Source organism: Hemiscyllium ocellatum, chromosome 37, assembly GCF_020745735.1.
Source record: "Hemiscyllium ocellatum isolate sHemOce1 chromosome 37, sHemOce1.pat.X.cur, whole genome shotgun sequence".
Lineage (NCBI taxonomy): Eukaryota > Metazoa > Chordata > Chondrichthyes > Orectolobiformes > Hemiscylliidae > Hemiscyllium > Hemiscyllium ocellatum.
Window position 1 is genome coordinate 39,743,146 of NC_083437.1, and position 24,885 is coordinate 39,768,030.

Consider the following 24,885-nt stretch of genomic DNA (forward strand, 5'->3'; position numbering starts at 1 on the left):
CCTTTTTTCACTCCTGCTGTGTTTTGAACATTGAATAGGATTTTTGTTTTTTGAACAAAGTTTAAACAATTTGAGAACCACCACCATCATCTTGTCAAAAGGAACAGAGGTGACTAAAGAAGTAACGTCTTTACACAGTGAGAGACGAGAATTTGGGAAAGAAAACTATCTGGGAGTGTGCCAGAGGCAGATTCAGTTGAGGTTTTCAAATTAGATAACCATCTGGAGAGCCATAATGTGCAGGGAAAGCGAAACGCAGGAATGGGCCTGAGTGAGTTGCTTTTACCTAATGTTAAGTGGGTATAATGGGCTGAATTGCCTCTGTCAATGCTGTAAAAACAATGACTGCAGATGCTGGAAACCAGATTCTGGATTAGTGGTGCTGGAAGAGCACAGCAGTTCAGGCAGCATCCAAAGTGCAGCGAAATCGACGTTTCGGGCAAAAGCCCTTCATCAGGAATAAAGGCAGTGAGCCTGAAGCGTGGAGAGATAAGCTAGAGGAGGGTGGGGATGGGGAGAAAGTAGCATAGAGTACAATGAGTGAGTGGGGGAGGGGATGAAGGTGATAGGTCAGGGAGGAGAGGGTGGAGTGGATAGGTGGAAAAGAAGATAGGTAGGTAGGACAAGTCCAGACAAGTCATGGGGACAGTGCTGAGCTGGAAGTTTGGAACTAGGGTGAGGTGGGGGAAGGGGAAATGAGGAAACTGTTGAAGCCCACATTGATGCCCTGGGGTTGAAATGTTCTGAGGCGGAAGATGAGGCGTTCTTCCTCCAGGCGTCTGGTGGTGAGGGAGCGTCGAAGGAGGCCCAGGACCTCCATGTCCGCGATAGAGTGGGAGGGGGAGTTGAAATGTTGGGCCTTGTCCACCCTAGTCCAACACCGGCACCTCCACACCAAGAGAAAATGGTAGACTTCCATATTTGTGATTGACATCTCCAATTTTCCTAGTTACATACTTTGACCTCAGGAGGCCAAAACTCTGTGTACTGGTGCGTTCAAAATTCCTGAATAAAGCAGCACTTCATAAGACTAGCAAAAATGTTGTTGTCTCACCTCAGTTTTGATTGTAATCAGGGTTTGGAGAGAATGGCTGGAATAAGGAATAGTTGCAGTCAGTGTGGTAGTTTGAAGTGTGGGTGTGTTCATGCAGAAGTATCAGGATTTAAGGGTGATGACCTTACAGCATGGATCAGTACTTGGAACTGTGATGTTATTTAGATTAGATTAGATTCCCTACAGTGTAGAAACAGGCCATTTGGCCCAGCAAGTCTACACTCGACCCTCCAAAGAGTAATCCACCCAGACCTGTTACCCTACAAAGAGTCATAGAGAGGTATAGCACGGAAGCAGGCTCTTCAGTCCAAATCGTCCATGCCAACCAGGTATCCCAACCCAATCTAGTCCCACCTGCCAACACCCGGCCCATATCCCTCCAAACCCTTCCTGTTCACATACCCGTCCAGGTACCTCTTAAATGTTGCAATTATACAGCCTCCCCCACTTCTGGGACCTCATTCCATACACGTACCACCCTCTGTGTGAAAACGTTGCCCCTTATGTCTCTCTTATATCTTTCCCCTCTCGCCCTAACCTTATGCCCTCTGGTTCTGGTCTCCACGACCCCAGGGAAAAGACCTTGTCTATTTACCTTATCTCTGCCCCCTCATGATTTTATAAACCTCTATAAGGTCAGTCCTCTGCCTCTGATGCTCCAGGAAAAACAGCCCCAGCCTGTTCAGCCTCTCCCTACAGCTGAAATCCTCCCTATGGCAACATCGTTGTAAATCGTTTCTGAACCCTTTCAAGTTTCACAACATCATTCCGATAGGAAGGAGACCAGAATTGCACACAATATTCCAACAGTGGCCTAACCAATGTCCTGTACAGCCACAACATGACCTCCCAACTCCTGTACTCAATACTCTGATCAATAAAGGAAAACATACCAAACGCCGCCTTCACTATCCTATCTATCTGCGACTCTACTCTCAATGAGATATGAACCTGCAGTCCAAGGTCTCTTTGTTCAGCAACATCCCTAGGAGTACACTTATACATTAAGTGTCTAAGTCTTGCTAAGATTTGCTATCCCAAAATGCAGCACCTCGCATTTATCTAAATTAAACTTCATCTGCCACTCCTCAGCCCATTGGGCCATCTGATTAAGATCCCGTTGTAATCTTTGCTGTCCCCTACATATCCAATTTTGGTGTCATCTGCAAACTTACTATCTATACCTCTTATGCGCACATTCAAATCATTTACATAGATGATGAAAAGTAGAGGACCCAGCACCGATCCTCATGGCACTCCACTGGTCACAGGCCTCCAGTCTGAAAAACAAGCCGTCCACCGCCAGCCTCCACCTTCTACCTTCGAGCCATTTTTGTATCTAAATGGCTAGTTCTCCCTGTTTTCCATGAGATCTAACGTTGCTAATCAGTCTCCCATGGGGAAGCTTGTCTAATGCCTTACTGAAGTCCATGTAGATCACATCTACCGTTCTGCCCTCATCAATCCTCTTTGTTACTTCTTCAAAAAAAACTCAATCAAGTTTGTGAAACATGATTTCCCACACACAAAGTCATGTTGATTATCCCTATTCAGTCCTTACATTTCCAAATACATGTACATCCTGTCCCTCAGGATTCCCTCCAACAACTTGCCCACCACCGACATCAAGCTCACTGGTCTATAGTTCCCTGGCTTGTCCTTACCATCTTTCTTAAACAGTGGCACCATGTTTGCCAACCTCCAGTCTTCCAGCACCTCACCTGTGACTATTGATGATGCAAATATCTCAACAAGAAGCCCAGCAATCACTTCCCTAGTTTCCCACGGAGTTCTAGGGTACACCTGATCAGGTCCTGGGGATTTATCCACTTTTACGTGTTTCAAGACATCCAGCACTTCCTTCTCTAATATGGACATTTTTCAAGCTGTCACCATCTATTTCCCTATAGTCTATATCTTCCATTTCCTTCTCCACTGTAACCATTGATGCAATATACTCGTTTGGTATCTCCCCCATCTCCTGCGGCTCCACACAAAGGCCGCCTTGCTGATCTTTGAGGGGTCCTATTCTCCCCCTAGTTACTCTTTTGTCCTTAATGTATTTGTAAAACCTCTTTGGATTCTCCTTAATTCTGTTTGCCAAAGCTATCTCATGTCCCCGTTTTGCCCTCCTGATTTCCCTCTTAAGTATACTCCTACTGCCTTTTTACTCTTCTACGGATTCACTCGATCTATCCAGTCTATACCTGACATGTTTCCTTTTTTTCTTAACCAAACCCTCAATTTCTTTAGTCATTCAGCATTCCCTATACCTACCAGCCTTTCCATTCATCCGAACAGAAGTATACTGTCTCCTAGATTCTCGTTATCTCATTTCTGAAAGCTTCCCATTTTCCAGCTGTCCCTTTATCTGCGAACATCTGCAACCAGTCCGCTTTTGAAAGTTCTTGTCGAATACCGTCAAAATTAACCTCCTTCCAATTTAGAACTTCAACTTTTTGATCTGGTCTATCCTTTTTCCATTACGATTTTAAAATTAATAGAATTATGGTCGCTGGCCCTAAAGTGCTCCCCCACTAACACCTCAGTCAACTGCCCTGCCTTATTTCCCAAGAGTAGGTCAAGTTTTGCACCTTCTCTAGTAGGTACATCCACATACTGAATCAGAAAATTTTCTTGTACACACTTACTTATATAGATAAGCTGCAGAGCTGGGCTGAGAGGTGGCAAATGGAGTTTAATGTAGACAAGTGTGAGGTGATTCACTTTGGTCGGAGTAACCGGAATGCTAAGTACTGGGCTAATTGTAAGATTCTTGGTAGTGTAGATGAGCAGAGAGATCTCGGTGTCCATCTACACCGATCCTTGAAAGTTGCCACCCAGGATGACAGGATTGTTAAGAAGGCATACAGTGTTTTAGCTTTTATTAATAGAGGGATCGAGTTCCAGAACCATGAGGTTATGCTACAGCTGTACAAAACTCTGGTGCGGCCACACTTGAGTATTGTGTACAGTTCTGGTCACCGCATTATAAGAAGGATGTGGAAGATTTGGAAAGGGTGCAGAGGAGATTTACTAGGATGTTGCCTGGTATGGAGGGAAGGTCTTACAAGGAAAAACTGAGGGACTTGAGGCTGTTTTTGTTGGAGAGAAGAAGGTTGAGAGGGGACTTAATAGAGACATAGAATCAGAGGGTTAGATAGGGTGGACAGGGAGAGCCTTTTTCCAAGTATGGTGACGGCAAGCATGAGGGGACATAGCTTTAAATTGAGGGGTGATAGATACAGGACAGATGTCAGAGGTAGTTTCTTTACTCAGAGAGTAGTAAGGGTATGGAATGCTTTGCCTGCAACGGTAGTAGATTCGCCAACTTTAAGTACATTTAAGTCGTCCTTGGACAAGCATATGGACGTACATGGAATAGTGTAGGTTAGATGGGCTTCAGATTGGTGTGATAGGTCGGTGCAACATCGAGGGCCAAGGGCCTGTACTGCGCTGTAATGTTCTATGTTTAACAAATTCCTCTGTATCTAAATCTTAACACTATAGCAGTCCCAGTCTGTGTTTGGAAAGTTAAAATCCCCAACCATAATCACCCTATTATTCTCACTGACATCTCCTACCAAATTTGTTTCTGAATTTCCTGCTGAATATTAAGGGATCTATACGATACAGTCCCAATAAGGTGATCATCCCTTTCTTATTTCTCAGTTCTACCCAAGTAAACTCCCTGGATGTATTTCTGGGAATATCCTCCCCCAGTACAGCTGTAGTGCTATCGTTATGAAAAACACCACTCCCCCTCCTCTCTCACCTCCCTTTCTATCCTTCCTGTTGCATTTATATCCTGGAACATTAAGCTGCCAGTCCTGCCCATCCCTGAACCATGTTTCTGTAATTGCTATGATATCCCAGTCCCATGTTCCTAGCCATGCCCTGAGTTCATCTGCCTTCCCTGTTAGGCCTCTTGCGCTGAAATAAATGCAGTTTAATTTATCAGTCCTAAATTGTTCTCTGATTTGTCCCTGCCTGCCCTGACTGTTTGACCCACTTCTTTTCTGAACTGTACCATTTGCAGATTGATTTCTTTCCTCCCTATCTCCCTGGGTCCCAACCACGTACACCCACCACCCCCCCATACACCTCTCATCTGCCCCCACCCCACACAGCCCCCACCCACCCCCCTCCACACCCACACACCCCCCACACCCACCCACATCCCCCACACACACACCCACATCCCCCACACACACCCACATCCCCCACACACACCCACATCCCCCACACACACCCACATCCCCCACACACACCCACATCCCCCACACACACCTACACCCCCCACACACACCTGCCCCCCGCACGCGCGCGCACGCACACGCACACACACGCACACACACACCCACCTCCACCACCACCCTGGTGCTGTGAGGGAGTACTCCTGACCATTGAGCACCTGTTACGAACATTAGAGTGTTGGATATCACAGGGGCAGGATTGGTTGTTCAATGTTCCAGGGTTTAAATGTTTTTAAAGGAATTGCGGGTGTGGGCGGGAGGTGAAAGACAGAGAGGAGCTAATCAGGGATAGTATCACAGCTGCAGAAAGGGAGGTCATCGAGGAGGGTTTGTCTGCAGAGTCAGTACGGGTGGAAGTCAGAAACCGGAAAGGAGCAGTCACTTTTTTCGGAGTTTTCTACAGATCCTTCAACAGAGACATGAGGAGCAGATTGGGCGGAAGATTTTGGAAAGGTGCAGCAGCAACAGAGTTGTTGTCAATCTACTTCAATCTACCATCCCTTTCTTGCCCATCCAGCACTACCAGCTAGTGCTCCCTAAGTAATCTCCACATTTCAGTCATGTATTTCCGAGAACATCTGTTCCCAATCTGGGCACCCAGTTCCTACCTAATAGGATTGTAATGCCACCTCCCCCAATTAGATACCTATCCCTCTCCTTGACAGTAGTAAAGGTCAGGGCATAACCACATAACCAATCCGCCTGCGAATGAAAGCCAACACACCATACGCCTTCTTCACAAACCAATCAACTTGGGTGGCAATTTTGAGGGATCTATGGATATGGATGCCGAGATCCCTGTGTTCTGACGAGATGTTCTACATTCCTTGTTACCCAAGGTTACTTCAATCTACCATCCCTTTCTTGCCCATCCAGCACTACCAGCAAGTGCTCCCTAAGTTACCTCCACATTTCAGTCATGTATTTCCGAGAACATCTGTTCCCAATCTGGGCACCCAGTTCCTACCTAATAGAAATGTAATGGCCCAAGGAATGTAGAACATCTCGTCAAAAGGAATAAGGAAGCTTACTTAAGGCTGAGGAGGCAGGGATCAGTCAGGGCTCTAGAGGGTTCCAAGGTAGCCAGGAAGGAACTGAAGAAGGGGCTTAGAGCTAGAAAAGGCCAAGAAAAAGTTTTAGTGGGTAAGACTAAGGAAATACCCAAGGCATTCTACACTTATGTGAGGAACAAGAGAATGACCAAGGTGAGGGTAAGGCTGATTAGGGATAGTGGAGAAAACCTGTACCTGAAGTTAGAGGAGGTCAGGGAGGTCCTTAATGAATACTTTGCTTCAGTATTCACTACTGAGAGAGACCTGGATGTTTGTGAGGATATGCTCAAACAGGTTGATGTTAAGAAGGAGGCTGTGCGGAAAATTTTGAAAAATGTAAGGGTAGGTAAGTCCCCTGGGCCAGACAGGATATATCCTGGTTACTACAGTAAGGGAAGAAATTGCTGCGCTTTTGGCAATGATCTTTGCGTCCTCACCGTCCATAGGAGTAATACCAGATGATTGGAGGGTGGCAAATGTTATTCCCTTATTCAAGAAAGGGTATATAGATAATTCTGGGAATTACAGACTAATCAGTCTTGCATCTGTGGTGGGTAAATTATTGGAGAGGATTCTGAGAGACAGGATTTATGATTACTTGGAAAAGTATAGTTAGATTAAAGATAGTCAGCATGGTTTGTGAGGGGCAGGTCAAACCTCACCAGCCTTATTGAATTATTTAATGATCGATGACACATTGATGAAGGCAGAGCAGTGGATGTGGTGCGCATGGATTTTAGTGAGGTGTTTGATAAGGCTCCCCATGGTAGACTCATCCAGAAAGTAAGAAGGCATGGAATACAGGGAAATTTGGCTGTCTGGATACAGAATTGGCTGGCCTGTAGAAGACAGAGGGGTGATAGTAGATGGAAAGTATTCAGTCTGGAGCTCAGTGACCAGTCGTGTTCCATAGGCATCTGTTCTGGCACCTCTGCTCTTTTACAAACCCACCCTTCCACTTCCTCATCCAAGTCATTTATACGTTTGCCAATGGCGTGAAGGTTGGTGGAGTGGTGGGTAGTGTGGAGGGCTGTAATAGGTTGCAACGGGACATTGACAGGATGCAGAGCTGGGCTGAGAAGTGGCACGGTTGAGTTCAACCTGGAAAAGTGTGAAGTGATTCATTTTGGAAAGTCGAATTTGAATGCAGAATACAGGGTTAAGGGCAGGACTTTTGGCAGTGTGGAGGAACACAGGGATCTTGGCATCCATATCCATAGATCCCTCAAAATTGCCACCCAAGTTTTCATTCGCAGGCGGATTGCTTATGTGGTTATGCCCTGAAAAGGTTATGCCTCTGTAGAGCCCTGGTTAGACCGCACTTGGAATATTGTGTTCAGTTCTGGTTGCCACATTGCAGGAAGGATCTAGAAGCTAGAGAGGGTTCAGAGGAGATTTACCAGCATGTTGCCTGGACTGGAGGGCATGTCTTATGAAGAAGGATTGAGGGAGCTAAGGGTTTTCTCATTAGAGTGAAGAAGGGTGCGAGATGACTTGAAAGAGGTGGACAAGATAATGAGAGGCACAGATAGAGTGAATAGTCAGAGGCTTTTTCCCAGGGCAGAAATGATGACTGTTACAAGGGGGCATAATTTCAAGGTGATTGGAAGAAGGTTTAGGGGAGATGTCAGAGGTAGATTCTTTACACAGTGTGTGCTGGGTGTGTGGAATATATTGCCAGCGGTGGTAGTAGAGTGAGACACATAAAGGACATTTAAGTGACTCTTGGATCGCCACATGGGTGACAGTACAATGAAGGATATCTAGGTTAGTTTGGTCTTAGAGTAGGATAAAAGATCGGCAGAACATCAAGGGCCAAAGGGCCTGTACAGTGCTGTACTGTTCTATTCTATGTGGAATATCCCTGTAAATTGTGCATGTTTTTAAAAATAGGTTCACAGAACATTGCGTTTAAAACACCAAATGATAATTAGATTAAGTGTTTACAACTCTTGCCCAAAAAAACACAGGTGTACAAAACCACTGTGTTCAGTGCTTTATAATTAAGCCACACCTGGAAAGACAGTCAAATAGAAAAGTTGCATTCTTATCACGTGAAAATGCAGATGCCAAAAATATGGTTAAAATTATTCAGTTATCCTAAAAGTGCTATTTTTTTTTAAGAAAGAAGCACTTTCTTCTTGTATAATTATTGTATCATAGAAGTAAACATTACTTGTGACTTGCCCCAAAAAAGTTACATGTGCTTTTCCCAACAGCAGCCGCAACACTAAACCAATACCACAACAAGCAGCACAGCATCATCACAACGTCAGCTGAGAATGGAAGTTAAAAAGGTTGAACATTTTAACGTGCATAACTAGAGGCAGTGTTTTTATTTGTTTTCAAAATAGTTGACGCACTCAGGGGCCAGAGTGTGAGTACTTTCATACTTTACAAACATTGACTGGTCCACACAGTCAGTAAAAAGCAGGAAACCTGTTTCATCCAACATTCTTCATCAATTCAGAAGTGATTTATCTTGCCCTGTTGGAACAGTTAGTTCACTTGGCTGGACATCTGGTTTGGAGAAAGTGAGGACTGCAGATTTGTGAGATTAGAGTCAAAGAGTAAGGTGCTGGAAAAGCACAGACAATTAGGCAGCATCAGAGGAACAGGAGAGTCGATGTTTCGAGCATGTGAGGCAGAGTGATGCCAACAACATGGGTTCAGTTCCCCCACTGGCTGAGGTTACCATTGAAGGTCCCATCTTCTCCACCTCACGTGACGTGTGACAACCCGCTGATTAAACTGTCATCAATCATCCGTCTGTAATGAAGGTACATTGTGTACTGTACCTCTGGCTACTGTCCAATATTAAGGACAGTATCAGTTTAACGACATGGCTGTGTTGGTACAGTTACTGGTTGGTACTGAAGCATGCACAGTCCTTGCAGGTTCTGTTTCACAGTATTCTCTTTGTTGATCCATTCCCCATTTGAGTTATATTCTTTCTGCTGTGAAATAAAAAATTTTCAGGTGAGCCATTTCCTTCCCATGTTCAAATAAAAAGTAGTCACCATATTCTCACCAGACTGTCGGAATCAAGCATCGCAGTCTTTCTTATTAATAAAGAAAAAAAAATCTGTTATTAAGAAATTTCAGGCAGGCATGTCAGTACACAATCTTTGCTCAACTAGACTTGGAGGTGCCAGTGTTGGACTGGGATGGACAAAGTGGCCACCTGATGAAGGAGCAGCACTCTGAAAGCTAGCAAATAAACCTGTTGAACTATAATCTGGTGTTGTTTTTTTTAACTTTGCTCAACAACTCATTGATCTTCAATTCCTGCTGGTCACAGAAATAAAAAGGCATGAAGTGCAATGCTAAGTAACATTAGTCATGATAAGTGAGGAACTGATTTCTGATTTGTACCTTAAATCTCTGAATGTTGTACCTGGTGGAAATGCCATTTTGATGTAAAACTGTAAAATACAGGAGCAGAATTGGGCCATTTAGCCCATCAAGTCTGCTCTGCTATTCAGTCACAACTGATATGTTTCTCAAACTCATTTTCCGACTTTCTCCCTTTAACCGTCAATTCCTCACGAATCAAAAACCTAGCTATCTCTGTCTTAAATGTACTCATCATTGTGTAACATCTTCATCACTTTGAATTTACGAAAACAGCAATTGCCATGCACAAGATGTTCCTGTTTACATCGAAGACAGATTTCTCATTTCCCCTCGCCCCACCTTTTCTCAGTCTCAACACTTGGACTCAGCACCACCTTCTTGACCTGCAATCTTCTTCCGACCTCTCCGCCCCCACCCCCTCTCCAGCCTATCACCCTCACCTTAACCACCTCCCACCTATCGCATTCTCAACGTCCTTCCCCATCTACCTTTTATCTTAGCCTGCTTGGCACACCCATCTCATTCCTGAAGAAGGGCTTATGCCCGAAACGTCGATTCTCCTGCTCCTTGGATGCTGCCTGACCTGCTGCGCTTTTCCAGCAACACATTTTTCAGCTCTGATCTCCAACGTCTGCAGTCCTCACTTTCTCCTATGGCCAAATGTGTCTTACAGACAGTTGCCCATCACTCTGACCAAATCTGAGCCCATCCCTTCCTCCAATCTTTCCCTCTCCCTCCAAACGTGTATATTCTGGCAACAAAATAACTTAAAACCCTGGGAAATGGAGGGAAGGATGGAAAACTCAGAAGACCTAATGAAGGGCAGAGGAAAAGTAATTGGACAGATAATGAATACCATGATGCTTTTCCACCAGGACAGTTAGCTTAACTGATGGGTGTGATGTGGAGATGCTTGTGTAGGATTGGGGTGGACAGTTAGAAGTCACGTGACACCAGATTATAGTCCTCCAGGTCTATTTGAAATCACAAGCTGTCAGAGCACTGCTCCTTCGTCAGGTGATTTCAAATAAATCTGTTGGACTATCACCTGGTGTCATGTGACTCATAACTGATAGGAGAAATGAGCGGATTTCTCCATGACCATTTTGGACATCAATCTTTCATTACCCTCCCTCTAAATTCTGTGATATCCCTACTACATTTTATTTGGAGTTGAAATTCTGGTTTGGCTTTCACAGTTTGTGTCCTTTTTATGGTTGATTCAAGACTAAAACCTTTATATATTGCAATATTTAATCCGTATAATTGTCAGGGCTTCGTTTCTGAGTTTGTTCATTCTGCATTGTCTCACCTTTCTGATCCAATTTTGATTTTGCCATTTTTTAATCTTATCTTGTTTTCCACACAGCTTTGATAATGTTCCTTTCCTTCTGACTTGTTATCCTTTTCATTTACAGCCTTTTGAATCTCTTACCACCTGTTACAGGGTTTAGAGCATACAGCGCAAAGTCTGTCTCAGAATAAAGACTGAGTGACTGAATGTGAAAGCATGGACTATGTAAGGGGAAAGAGAAAAAGGAGTGTAAGGTTGAGAGCAGAGGATGTAGTGTAAGTAAAACAGGCCTCCAGTAGTTAAAGAATCGAAAATTATTCAATGGAACAAAGGAGGTTGTGAAAGGAGAAAATACCATATTGAACATTATCAATATCTCAGACAGGGTACCTTGGCAACAGTTGTTTCTAAAGGAAATTTGAAATTTTGTTTTATTGCATCCTATATCCCCTCTGTCTTAGATTGAAACAAGTGCAGAATGCCATTCTTTTTATGATTCACTGAAATGTTTCCAATAGTTCAAACACTAAAGGCTAGTTTTGTTTCTGTTTCTGATTCTCTGTCATCGTGCAGAGTCGAATCCCTCCTATGGATTTTTTTTTTGTTTTAAAAACTCAAGATTCTCCTCCTCCTTGTGTTGAAGATACCTGTCTGGATTCACCTCCCATTCCAAAGGCAGCCTTATCAAAATCAGATCACTTGCTTGTGTGAGGCAGGGCAGGTATCAGGGGTCAGTACCCCATTTCCATTTCAGGGAGGTGGGCATAGATCAGTGCTGAACCTGATCCTCCTTTCACTTCCCCAGAGTGGGGACAAGAATGGGAATGGCTCTGCTGGTGTGATGGCACTGTTGGCTGGTATTTTATCTTTTTCTTTGTGTGACATGGGGGCACACGGATGCGGTGTTATGAAATTAATTGGACTTTGTTTGTCAATTCTCAAGAATTTTCCAAGGACGGTGTCATTTTGATAGAATCCCGCAGACCCTCTGCTGTGTGACCACCTTGATTGCTTGAAGGAACTGGCAGCAAAATGTGGCTGATCATTTATATCGATGAGTTGGATGAGAATACTGGAGGCATGGTTAGTAAGTTTGTGGATGATGCCAAAATTGGTGGCTTGGTGGACAGCGAAGAAAGTTGTCCAGATGTATAACAGGATCTTGATCAGTTGAGCCAACGGGGTCAAGGAGTAGCAAATGGAGTTTAAATTAGATAAGTGCAAGGTGTTGCACTTTGGTACGACAAACCAGGGCAGGACTTACACGGTTAATGTTAAGGCCTGAAGGGGTGTTGTCAAATAAAGACCAAGGAGTGCAGGTACCTAGTTCCTAGAAAGTGGCATCACAGGAAGATAGGGTGGTGAAGAAAGCGTTTGGCAGGCATGCTTTCAGCAGTCAGAGTATTCAGTACAGGAGTAGGGACATCAAGTTAGAGCTATACAAGACATTACTGAGGCCACATTTGGTGTACTGTGTACAGTTCTGGTTGCCCTGTTAAAAGAAGAATGTTATTAAACTGGAAAGGGTTAAAAAAAAATTTACAAGGCTCTTACTGAGACTGGAGGGTTAGAATTATAAAGAGAGGCTGGATAGGCAGGGAGTTTTTCCCCTGGACCATACGAAGGTGAGGGGTGATCTCGGAAGTTTATAAAATCATGAGAAGCATAGATAAGGTGAACAGCCAAAATCTTTTCCCAAATCTAGAGGGCATGGGTTTAAGATGAGAGGTGAAAGATTTTCACACAGAGGGTAGTGCATACATGGAACAAGCTGCCTGAGGAAGTGGTAGAGGCAGATACTATTATAACATTTAAAAGACATTTCCACAAGTACATGGATAGGAAAGGTTTAGAGGGATATGGGCCAAATGTTGGCAAATGGGACTAGGTCAGATCGGGATGTCCAGTTGGCACAGGTGAGTTGGACTAAAGGGTCTGTTTCCATGATGTACACCTCTATAACTCCAAGTCATTTGTTAAATCAACACGTTAAAGAAATATGATGTCGCTTGTCAGCACAAAGAGAATTTGGTGCATTCAGCCAGTCCCAAGGGAATATAGTTGTCAGCTGTTCCGATGATGCTGGTTGTGAAGCAGCAAGAGCCCTGCGAGGGCTTGAATAGAGAAGATCCTCATTCAAGCACTCCCTTATCAAAACACTAATGTCTCTGAGGCTGGGTGTGGAAACATTGAGAAATGTTCCTGATGGATTGATTGTTGGCATTTTTGCCAAGAGTTGTATCCACTGTGTTTGTTCCATCCTTTCTGTAGATTATTTCTCCTTGAAGTCTGGAAGCCGACCGTCTTCACCCTCAATATCGCCAACTCCGTCAGTGGCAGGATCGGTAACATCCAGTTCCGGCTCCTTGCATCACCGGCGTCCCCTCATCAGCCCTGCACGTCTCAACCTCACGGGACAAAGACTCAAATTGTTCACGGAGTGCGTCGCCATCCAACAGAGCCCAGGAAAGTTAATCCGTAAAGCCTGGCCTTCTCCAAACGTATCAGACACAAACGTTTCCAGTAATGTTCTGCAGCAGGATGTCACCCATGTCTCTTCTCATAGTCACAGTATGTACTTCATTTGTTAAACCCTGACACTTCTGCCTTTCAAAATTCAATGTATGTGAGGGTGAACCTCCTCATTTTGTTGGTCATACAACACAGAAACAGGCCCTTCAGTTCCCTCATCCTTTCATTTTACCAGAACGTTTTTGTGAATGCAAAAGGGGTATTCTGGCCTTTTATTAAACGTAACAACGGTAGGAGGTTCACCCCACTTTTTATGTCATATCTGAACAAAGAGTTCACACTCAAGGCCGACAGTAGCACAGTGGTAATGCCACTGGACTAATAATCCAGACCTTCAGACTATTGCTTTGGGAGTCATAGTTAAAATCCCACAATGGCAGCTAGTGGAGTTTAAAATTCAATAAACAGGAATCTCAAATTGAAAGTTGGTGACTATCACCAATTGTTATGAAAATGCATCTGGTTTACTAATGTCCCTTTAGGGAAGGAAATCTAGCGTCCATGTAATGCCAGAATTGTAACAATGTGGTTGACGCTTAACTACCCTCAGAAATGGTCTAAAAAGTCATTCTGTTCAAGGGCAATTAGGGATGGGCAACACATGCTGGTGATGATGCCCATGTCCTATGAAAGAATGTTTTTATTTGAAATTCCAACTGGGATGTGTGAACCACGTTATTTGGCTATCAGTTGAATTGGAGAAGCCGTCAGGTTGTCCTATAGTCATAGTTAGCAATCCCATTGGAAATAATGGCCCAGACCTGACAATTATATTGTGTAGAATCATCTTGGAGCCATTATAATGCTACTTGGCCTAATAATTTGATTTTTTTTGTATTAAATTTGTTGTAGCATTTAGACATAATGAGATAATTGTAACTCTTCAAATTGTGCAAGAATTGGATATGGTGACTTAGAAGAGTTCTTTCAGTGGGGATTCTAAAACTTTCAGCCTGAGGAAGTTTTAGAACGTATTTTCTCTGCAGAGTGGATGTACATTTACCACCCCCACACTCTCTTCCATTCCCCCAGTTCCAAACTGCAGAACTGATGTGCAGAGTTGTTAGGGAATTTTAGGCATGTCAATGGAGTTCTGGCTTTTTGAGTGTAAAAGTGTGCTACTTCAAGTTTCTCAAACCCAGAAGATGTGACACTTGCCAAATGTTCTCTCTCTCTGTCTTAGTCATCAGGGTGATCATTGTGGCCTGACTTCAGGAAATTCACACTGGTCCAGTAAAATTTCATTAAAATTAAACTGAGCTATTCATAATTCAATTTTAATTTGACAGCCTGGCTGATGTTTCCAAATTGCTATGATGTGAAGTGCTCTATGGAGAATCTAGCAGAACAGAAGGGGTTTGTTCAGCCCATTTAACAAGGTGATGAATGAGCAAATAGACTAGCCCTAACACCCCCCCCCCCCCCCCCCCCCCCCCCCCCCCCCCCAAACCGTTCTCCCCAAAGCCCTTTGCAACTTCCCCTTTCATTCCCTTTTGAATGGTACAATTTATTCTGTTCCCACTGTCCTTTCAAAGAGTGCATGCCAGGTCACAGCCATCAAGTCATGGAGGTCGGGAAAAGAGCCATTTAAGCCATCGAGATTGGTTGGTTATATTGACGCATTGTTATCATGACTTTCTTCCTCTTATCTCTGACACTTGTACAAATCTCCTTAAATTCCGAATGTCTGCTTGTGAACTCTTCTCCGTCTGGAAGCAAATTTCTTCTCAAAACTCCTTGGAATCTCAAGCAGCTCTCAGATCCCATACAGCTCGCAAAGCCTCTGATCAGAAATGATCCATTGATCATTCTGTGAACTAATTCAGTGGATGGATCTTCGCCTGCCTGCTGTAGCTATTTTATAAAGTAACCTTTTGCTGTGACCCCGAAATATTCTTGCAATATTGTTGAGGCCCCTTTTGGCATACTGTGTTCAACTCTGGTCTTCCTGTTATAACAAGGATATTGTGAAACTTGAAAGAGTTCAGAAAAGATTTACAAGGATGTTGCTGGAGCTGGAGGGCTTGAGCTTTAGGGAGAGGCTGAATAGGCTGGGGCTGTTTTTTCCTGGAGCATTAAAGACTAAGGAGTGATCTTATAGAGGTTGACAAAATCATGAGAGGCATGGATAGGAGAAATAGCCAAGTTCTTTTCCCCAGGTTAGGGGAGTCCAAAACTAGAGGGCATAGGTTTATGGTGAGAGGGGAAAGATTTAAAAGGGATCTGAGGGGCAGCTTTTTCACACTGGGTGGTGCGTGTATGGAACAAGCTGCCAAAGGAAGTGATGGAGACTGGTAACAATTATAACATCTAAAAGGCATCTGGATGGGTACATCAATAGGAATGGTTTAGAGAAATATGGACCAAATGCTGGTAAATGGGACTAGATTAAGTTCGGATATCTGGTCAGCACAGGTGAGTTGTACTGAAAGGTCTGTTTCCATGCTGTACAACTCTATGACTATTTATTCGTGTCCTTTCTCAAAGCCACTTCCAGCAAAGTCAAAATTAAAATGTAGATCTGAAGCTTTTAAATGTGTTTATCGGATTTGAGTGTTGTTTTGTCTTTTTGCCAGCAATTCCTTTTATTTTTAATTTATAATTATGCTCTCTTCAATTTTATGAGCCGCCCTATAATTTCAGTGACCTGTTGGAGGGAAGGTAGTGGCTCTTTTCTATTGAACTTCAACAACACTGCAGGAACAAGTGAGAAATCGTATAATTACCTTTTCTCAACACTAATTAGGTGTCTTATACAACATTGAAATTCTGCCAATGCTGATAAACTAAAGCAGTAAATCTTGGAGGTACTCGGCAAATCAGGCATCATCTGTAAAGAGACAAACAGAGTTTATGTTTTAAGTCAATGATCTTTCATCGGAGCTGGACACTGTTGGAGAGGAAGAACATTGCCATAGTCCCAGCAATCCATAGGCTTCCCTCTAATGATTGACAATGAGTTTAACCCAAGGGATAGCATATCTCAGGCGGAGGGAGAGATTGAGAATGTAGCACCTTTCTAGTGACCTCAGCCGGAGTGAGAATTGAACCCACGCTGTTGGTATCAGTCTGCAGTTTTGCCTCACACACCAACTTACCAACAAAAGGAAAGATCCTTGAGTGGGGAGGACACAGGAGGTTTCCATTTGGCCCTCCAGGTATTAGAGGAGACCACAGTAAGTAGTGAGCACTGTACACTCTATTCAATCAAATACAAGTGAAAAGCTGGTAGGAGTGATTGGGCCCTGGAGGGTCAGTACAAACAGAGGTGTTGCCCCTCTGTTCCCAACCATGGACTGCAGCAGTTCACCACTACCTTCTCTAGGGAGATTAGGGCAAGGAAATATGCACAGGTGCTCAGAATTGTTGACCAAATGCTTTTTAAAAAGTGCTGTGCTTACAAGGCAATGTCGTGAGGGAAGGTAAGCTGTAAAGAGTGGAATGGGGTAGGTCAACATGAATGATCCCTTCAAAATACTGAAGGGGAGTGATGACTAAGATGGTTAAGTTAAACTTAAGATGGCAATACAATGTTTTGAATATGGCAGCTGATGGGATGGAAGGTAAGGTTAAGGAGGCCGCTGTCATAGTTCCAGTGGGAAGGGGAAGAGGTGAGAAGGGAAATGAGGCAAACATGTTTGAGAGGAGGAGAATTCCAGTTAAAGAAAAAAGGAAGAGCTTGTTGGAAGCTTTGGAATGCAGGGTAACAACATCAGCAGCAATGTGACAGAAGCTGAAAGGTTCAGTGCAAGGGAACTGTCTTGTACTTTACAATTCCAGGAGAAAAGCTGCACTAGTTTAAAATAAGGCTGTATCTTTACTGGGAAGAAACCCCCATTATTCAGCAGCATCGCTGCTGTAGACTTTGAGCACTTTGCACTAAAACTAATTGAATGCAGACAGAAGATTGGTGGAGGGGTCAAGTTTAAGAGAGTGTCTCATAGAGTCATAGAGATGTACAGCATGGTCCAACCCGTCCATACCAACCAGGTATCCCAACGCAATCTAGTCCCACCTGCCAACACCTGACCTATATCTCTCCAAACCCTTCCTATTCATATACCCTTCCAAATGCCTCTTAAATGTTGCAATTATTCCAGCCTCCTCCACTTTGGCAGGTCATTCCATATGCATACCACCCTCTTTGTGAAAAAGTTGTCCCGAAGGTCTCTTTTATATCTTTCCCCTCTCACCCTAAACCTATGCCCTCTCGTTCTGGACTCCCCAAACCCAAGGAAAAGAATTTGCCTAATTACCCTATCCATGCCCCTCATAATTTTGTAAACCTCTATAAGGTCACCCCTCAACCTCCGACGCTCCAGGGAAAACAGCCCCTGCCTGTTCAGCCTCTCCCTATAGCTCAAATCCTCCCACCCTGGCAACTTGAACCTTTTCACAACATCTTTCCGATAGGAAGGGCATCAGAATTGCACGCAATATTCCAACAGTGGCTTAACCAAATCCTGTACAGCCGCAACATGCCCATCCAACTCCTGTACTCAATACTCTGACCAATAAAGTAAAGCATACCAAACGCTGCCTTCAGTATCCTATCTACCTGCGACTCCACTTTCAAGGAGCTATGAACCTGCACTCCAAGGTCTCTTTATTCAGCAACACTCCCGAGGACCTTACCATTAAGTGTATAAGTCCTGCTAAGATTGGCTTTCCCAAAATGCAGCACCTCGCATTTATCTGAATTAAACTCCATCTGCCACTTCTCATCCCATTGGCCCATCTGGCCAAGATTCTGTTGTAATCTGAGGTAACCCTCTTCGCTGTCCACTTCACCTCCAATTTTGGTGTCATCTGCAAATTTACTAACTGTACCTCTTATGCTCGCAGCCAAATCATTTATGTAAATGACAAAAAGTAGAGGACTCAGGACCGATCCTTGTGGCACTCCACTGGTCACAGGCCTCCAATCTGAAAAACAACCCTCCACCACCACCCTGTCTTCTACCTTTGAGCTAGTTCTGTATCCAAATGGCTAGTTCTCCCTGCATTCTGTGAGAGCTAACCTTGCTAATCTGTCTCCCATGGGGAACCTTGTCGAACGCGTTACTGAAGTCCATATAGATCACATCTACCACTCTGCCCTCATCAATCCTCTTTGTTACTTCTTCAAAAAACTCAATCAAGTTTCTGAGACATGATTTCCCACGCACAAAGCCATGTTGACTATCCCTAATCAGTCCTTGCTTTTCCAAACACACACGCATCCTGTCCCTCAGGATTCCCTCCAACAACTTGCCCACCACCGAGGTCAGGCTCACTGGTCTATAGTTCCCTGGCTTGTCCTTACAACCTTTCTTAAACAGTGGCACCACATTAGCCAACCTCCAGTCTTCCGGCACCTCACCTGTGACTATCAATGATACAAATATCTCATCAAGAGGCCCCACAATCACTTCTCTAGCTTCCCACAGAGTTCCAGGGTATACCTCATCAGGTGCTGGGGATTTATCCACTTTTATGCTTTTCAAGACATCCAGCACTTCCTCCTCTGTAATCGGGACATTTTGCAAGATGTCACGGTGGCACAGTGGTTAGCACTGCTGCCTCACAGCGCCTGAGACCCGGGTTCAATTCCCGACTCAGGCGACTGACTGTGTGGAGTTTGCACGTTCTCCCCGTGTCTGCGTGGGTTTCCTCCGGGTGCTCCGGTTTCCTCCCACAGTCCAAAGATGTGCGGGTCAGGTGAATTGGCCATGCTAAATTGCCCGTAGTGTTAGGTAAGGGGTAAATGTAGGGGTATGGGTGGGTTGCGCTTCGGCGGGTCGGTGTGAACTTGTTGGGCCGAAGGGCCTGTTTCCACACTGTAAATCTAATCTAGTCACCATCTATTTCCCTACAGTCTGTATCTTCCTTATCCTTTTCCACAGTAAATACTGAGGCAAAGTACTCACCTTGCTGATCTTTGAGGGGCCCTATTCACTCCCTAGTTACCCTTTTGTCCTTAATGAATTTGTAAAAACTCTTTGGATTCTCCTTAATTCTATTTGCCAATCATGTCCCCGTTTTGCCCTCCTGATTTCCCTCTGAAGTATACTCCTACTTCCTTTATACTCTTCAAAGGATTCACTCGATCTATCCTGTCTATACTTTAAATATGTTTCTTTCCTTTTCTTAACCAAACCTCAATTTCTTTAGTCATCCAGCATTCCCTATACCCACCATCATTTCCTTTCACCCTGACAGGAAGATACTTTCTCTGGATTCTCGTTATCTCATTTCTGAACGCTGCCAATTGTCCAGCCATTCCTTAACCTGCGAACATCTGCCTCCAATCAGCTTTTGAAAATTCTTGCCTAATACCGTCAAAATTGGCCTTTCTCCAATTTAGAACTTCAACTTTTAGATCTGATCTATCCTTTTCTATCATTATTTTAAATCTAATAGAATTATTGTCGCTGACCCCAAAGTGCTCCCCCACTGACACCTCAGTCACCTGCCCTGCCTTATTTCCAAAGAGTAGGTCAGGTTTTGCACCTTCCCTTGTAGGTCCATCCACATACTGAATCAGAAAAGTTTCTTGAACACATTTAACAAATTCCTCTCTATCTAAATCCTTAACATTATGGCAGTCCCAGTCTATGTTTGGAAAATTAAAATTCCCTACCACAACCACCCTATTATTCTTACAGATAGCTGAGATCTCCTTAGAAGTTTGTTTCTCAATTTCCCTCTGACTATTGGGGGGTCTATAATACAATCCCAATCAGGTGATCATCCCTTTCTTATTTCTCAGTTCCACCCAAATAACTTTCCTGGATGTATTTCCGAAAATATTCTCCCTCACCACAGCTGTAATGCTGTCCCTCCCTTTCTATCCTTCCTGTAGCATTTGTATCCATCACATAATACAACCTCCAGCCTCTAAGACACCATTGAACTCAATCTAAGTTGTTTGGCTGTGATTCTCCTCTGTTCTGTGCAATGACGCTGGAACTTGGTAAGGGAGAAGGTTGATGAAGTGGATTAGGTTCTGAAGGCCCACATCATCCCACCCTCTGAGGACTATTCGCTCACCACTCTTGGCCAGTCTGTAACCCCCTTGGGTTTGTGTGAACCTTTACAAACCCAAAAGCTGCTACTTCAGGAAGCAGCATCTATTTCTTGCATTAGTGGGGTAAGCCGCTGTACTTCAACCACATTAAAATCCTCTTCCTCAAACCCCATTTTCACACCCGCCCACCACATCACCTTGAGTAATTGAGTTGCTTCATTTTTCAATGTGAGCTGAACTGGACGGAGTTTAATGCAGTTTCTGAGACATAAACACACAAAACACAGGATACATTCTCTATGTGCATGCATCATTCAGGTGTAGAATGAGGAATGACCATGCTGGGAATACAATACCTTTTTAAATTTCTACCATGCTGTACAAAGCATTGAGTATCTTGGGATGGGGATAGAGTGAGATGGAGCTGGATGTGGCAGAACATTTCTTTTTCACTTGACCTTAGGAAATGTTTCTTAGTGAAGTACAGTCTGGTTGATGTAACCGCCAGCCTTTGTGGCCTCCGTGCTTCACTATCCCGTTTAGTCCACCTCTTAGTGGGTGCTCAGAACTTAGGATCGAGTGCTCTTTCTGTACTGGATCCACACAATGACCAGAAGCTCATTCACCCTCATCCTCACCCCATCAGCCAGACTCGAGTGTGGGAGCTGGGGGAGTGCCAGGGCCATGAGGATAACTCACATTGCCACCCAGTAAATAATGCAGTTTCTGTATTTCCTCCAGGATTTGAAATACAAGTCATAGTACATAAACCCCTCTTCTAATAGTGAAATAAAGCAAAGAACTGTGGGTGCTGGAGATCTGAACCAAAATTAGAAATCACTGGAGAAATTTGGCAGGTTTGGCAACATCTGTGGGAAGAAAGCACAGTTAATAGTTCAAGGCTGGTGAATAATTTAGATTACTTACAGTGTGGAAACAGGCCCTTCGGCCCAACAAGTCCACACCGACCCGCCGAAGCGCAACCCACCCATACCCCTACATTTACCCCTTACCTAACACTACGGGCAATTTAGCATGGCCAATTCATAATCTTTATTAGAGTCCTCCATTATTATTAGCTACTCAGTTAGCATATTTTTCCCATCGAGGCTTCAATCTATCTGTAGGATTATTTCCTTCCTGACTGTTTTATTAACTGAGGGTTTTGGCTAGAAGGTGATTGACATTGATTTCAGGGAAAGGAAGTTGAGAATTTTGACCAGGGTAGGCTTATCTCCAAAATATTCCATCAGACGTTTACAGGAACTGGATTGAGAAAGATCAGATTGCCTTGTTATTCTGTTCCTATAGCGAGGGATCCCACAGTGGTGGTGTAACACCTGGCACTGACAATGATACACCGACCGGAAAAGAGAAAATTAGCAGCAAGAGGAAGTGAAGACCATCTTCAGGGATTAATCAGACAAAAGCTTTACCCTGCAGATTTAAATAGTCATCAAACAGCTCTATCTCTGAGTGACAGTGCACAGACTGGTGGAAATGATGAGTTCTTAACCCTGGGCATGGTGAGATTTCTATTTGGTTTAAGAAAAAGGAATTCAGCATAAAAATCACAGTGATTTAATATCTCACTTGAAGTCTTTTGGAAAAAGCTCTAAATATTAGAACTTGATGCAAATACAAAGAAGTGACTAAGTTGTATAATAAGATGGTGAGGAATTACAACTTAGAGTGATTATTAGAAATCTGAGGAAACTTGAAAAGAGCTGTCTTTCTCCGAATAATAGAAGCTCAGTACTGAAGGAGCACAGCACTGAGACACTGAACCAAGGCTCCAATGCCCCCTTCAAGTGAATGGCAATGGATCCCACATCACTATTTCGAACAATAGCAGGGGAGTTTACCCCAGTGCCTGGACTGATATTTATCCCTCTATCAGCATCACGAAAAAAACCAAATAATCCAATTGTTATCGTTTTGTTGTTTGAAGGAGCTTGCTTTTCTCTCTCTGATCGCCAGCCGCTCTCTGTCTCCAATTTGCTTTGACGGTGTATCTCCTGCTAGAGTGCTCAAACAGGAAGTCAGTGTAGTTGATGTTGCTGTCTTGTTCCATATCACACAGGAACCAGAAAAGTGTGCCTGTTGCTGTCTCACTCAACCTACCCCTGCCCTTTCCTCACTCCTCATACACTTCACCATGACCCATCCTCCACTTCCCTCATCCTTGAACTTTGGTTGTTGCATCACTGATTTCATAACTTTAGATCTTGGCTGAGTGGTTCCAATGAAAATTGAAACATGAGGACATATTTTCCAATTCAAAACTATTGCATCTTAACTGTGAGGCTAGCTTGCGCACTGGATGCGGCCTGTGCAGTTGCTATGGGCAAACACAGCCTTGCTTCTAGCTTTCATTCCTAAAATGCTGATCCCTTGCAAAGGCGACCGAATTATAGAATCAAACAGTGCTAAAGAGTCTCTTCAGCCCATTGCATCTGCACCTGTAAAATGTTCTGGCTTTGCCAGGACAATCCCAGTTTTAATTAACTAAATTATAATTTCAATGTCCCAATGACCTGGCAGTTTCCTAAAAGTAGTTCAATGATCCAATTTTGACCTTTTCATCCAAGTAAACCCCAAAGGGATGGGGGAGAAGAAGGTTTTTGAAATTTTGTTTTTCTCCTCTTAAGCACCCACCACCCCTCAGACTGGATCGTTTCAGTCAAGGGAAATGTCGCAATCATTTGAGTGCTTGTGACTCCCTTGTTTGAATCAGTTGATGGGATAAGGTCACCAATGCTCAAAGGCCTTATCCTGCAACATGTCATCTTCCTTCTCTAACCTGCCCTCCCCCCAGTTTCCTGTGTCTACTCGCCCAATATTTCACTCACTCACCTTACCATGATTCCCCACCATGCTGCATTGTACTCTCTGAGCTTGCGTCTTGTCCCTTTCCCTGTTCCCTCAGCCTGTGAATGCACAGCCTGAATAAGGTTGATTCTCATGAGGTGCTACAAGACTAAATGTCACTCGTAATTTATCCTGTGAGTTAGTATCTTCCAGTGCATCTCTGCTCCCTACCTCTCTTGATCTACACAATCCCTACAAATTCTCCTCTAATTCTGAGCAAGGTGAGGCAATGACCTAGTGGTATTACTACTGGATTGTTAATCCGGAGACCCGGGTAATGTTCTGGGGATCTGGATTCAAATCCCAACTAAATTCGATTTTTTAAAAAATTTAATATCTGGAAATAAGAGTCTAATGATGACCATGAATCCACTGACGATTGTCAGAAAACCCGATCAGGTTCAATGATGTCCTCTTGGGAAGGAAACTGCCATCCTTACCTGGTCCAGCCTACATGTGACTCCAGACCCACAGCTGTGTGGCTGACTCTTAACTGCCCTCTGGGCAATTAGGGCCGGGTATTAAATGCTGGCCCTGCCAGTGGTTCCCTCATTGCATGAATGAATAAAGAAAAAAGAATTGTAATCACGGCCATTGGTAGCCATGCCTTTAGCTGCTGACTCTGAAGTATCTTTTCTAAGCTGTCGCTCTCCCTCACTCTTCTCCCCTGTCATAATTCTTCAAAACCTGCTTCTATGACCAAGCTTTTGTCCTTTTGCCCTAGTGGTTGCATATGGGGCTCAATCTCACGTTTTCTATTATACTTTCCTGTTTAACGCCTTGGGATGCTTTACTATGTTTAAGATTTTCATTAAATACAAGTGACTGTCGTTTTGCAAAATGCTTCAACGGTGTAGATTTTGATCTCTTTTTGTGATTATTAATTGGTCTTCAATGAGATGGACAGCTCATATCCAAACAAGATACTCAATCGATTAAAGCAACTGAAACAAAGGTAACATTCATTCAAATGTAATCTTGAGATACATTTGATTCAGTCTCGATCTAAAATTCTAGCATTCTAGCAATCTAAAATTGAGCTGCTTGACGGAGCTGTCAAGCTAGTAAACTAACTTTACTTGTGGATTGACATGAAAAGGAAATTTCCAAGAAGATGTTTCTGTGCTAGTAACAGGATTTGTGGCACAAGTTGAAAGCAAACCAAAACGGGTTATCAGTGTTGGCACTAATTTTTTAATAATTGCTGTTGTCAGTGTCTTTGATTAATGGGAATAGGTCTGTATTTGTTAGTAAAATGTCCTGAAGCAATAATTGATGTGTTAATCACGTGTGGAACTGGTACCAGTAAAATGTTAGCCTTTTTTTTCCCCTCCCACATCTTAGTACTTTGGTTTTTTTGCTTCTCTTGAGTTTTGCTTCTTTGACCAAGTGAGGGATTAGTTGTTATTCAGCACTTTATCCTTCAGGGTGATTGTTAACCCCTTCCATCCTCAATGGTT

The 24,885-nt window shown here is 43.6% G+C and overlaps 1 protein-coding gene across 1 annotated transcript in view; it reads left to right on the forward strand.

The window, feature by feature from the left end:
- Nucleotides 1-24,885, forward strand: part of LOC132833528 (transmembrane protein 201-like) — an 88,476-nt gene that overhangs the window by 45,266 nt on the left and 18,325 nt on the right. The window contains exon 4 of the mRNA XM_060851885.1: nt 13,285-13,584. Within this exon, the coding sequence (XP_060707868.1) occupies nt 13,285-13,584 (300 nt within the window). The remainder of the gene's footprint in view (nt 1-13,284; nt 13,585-24,885) is intronic.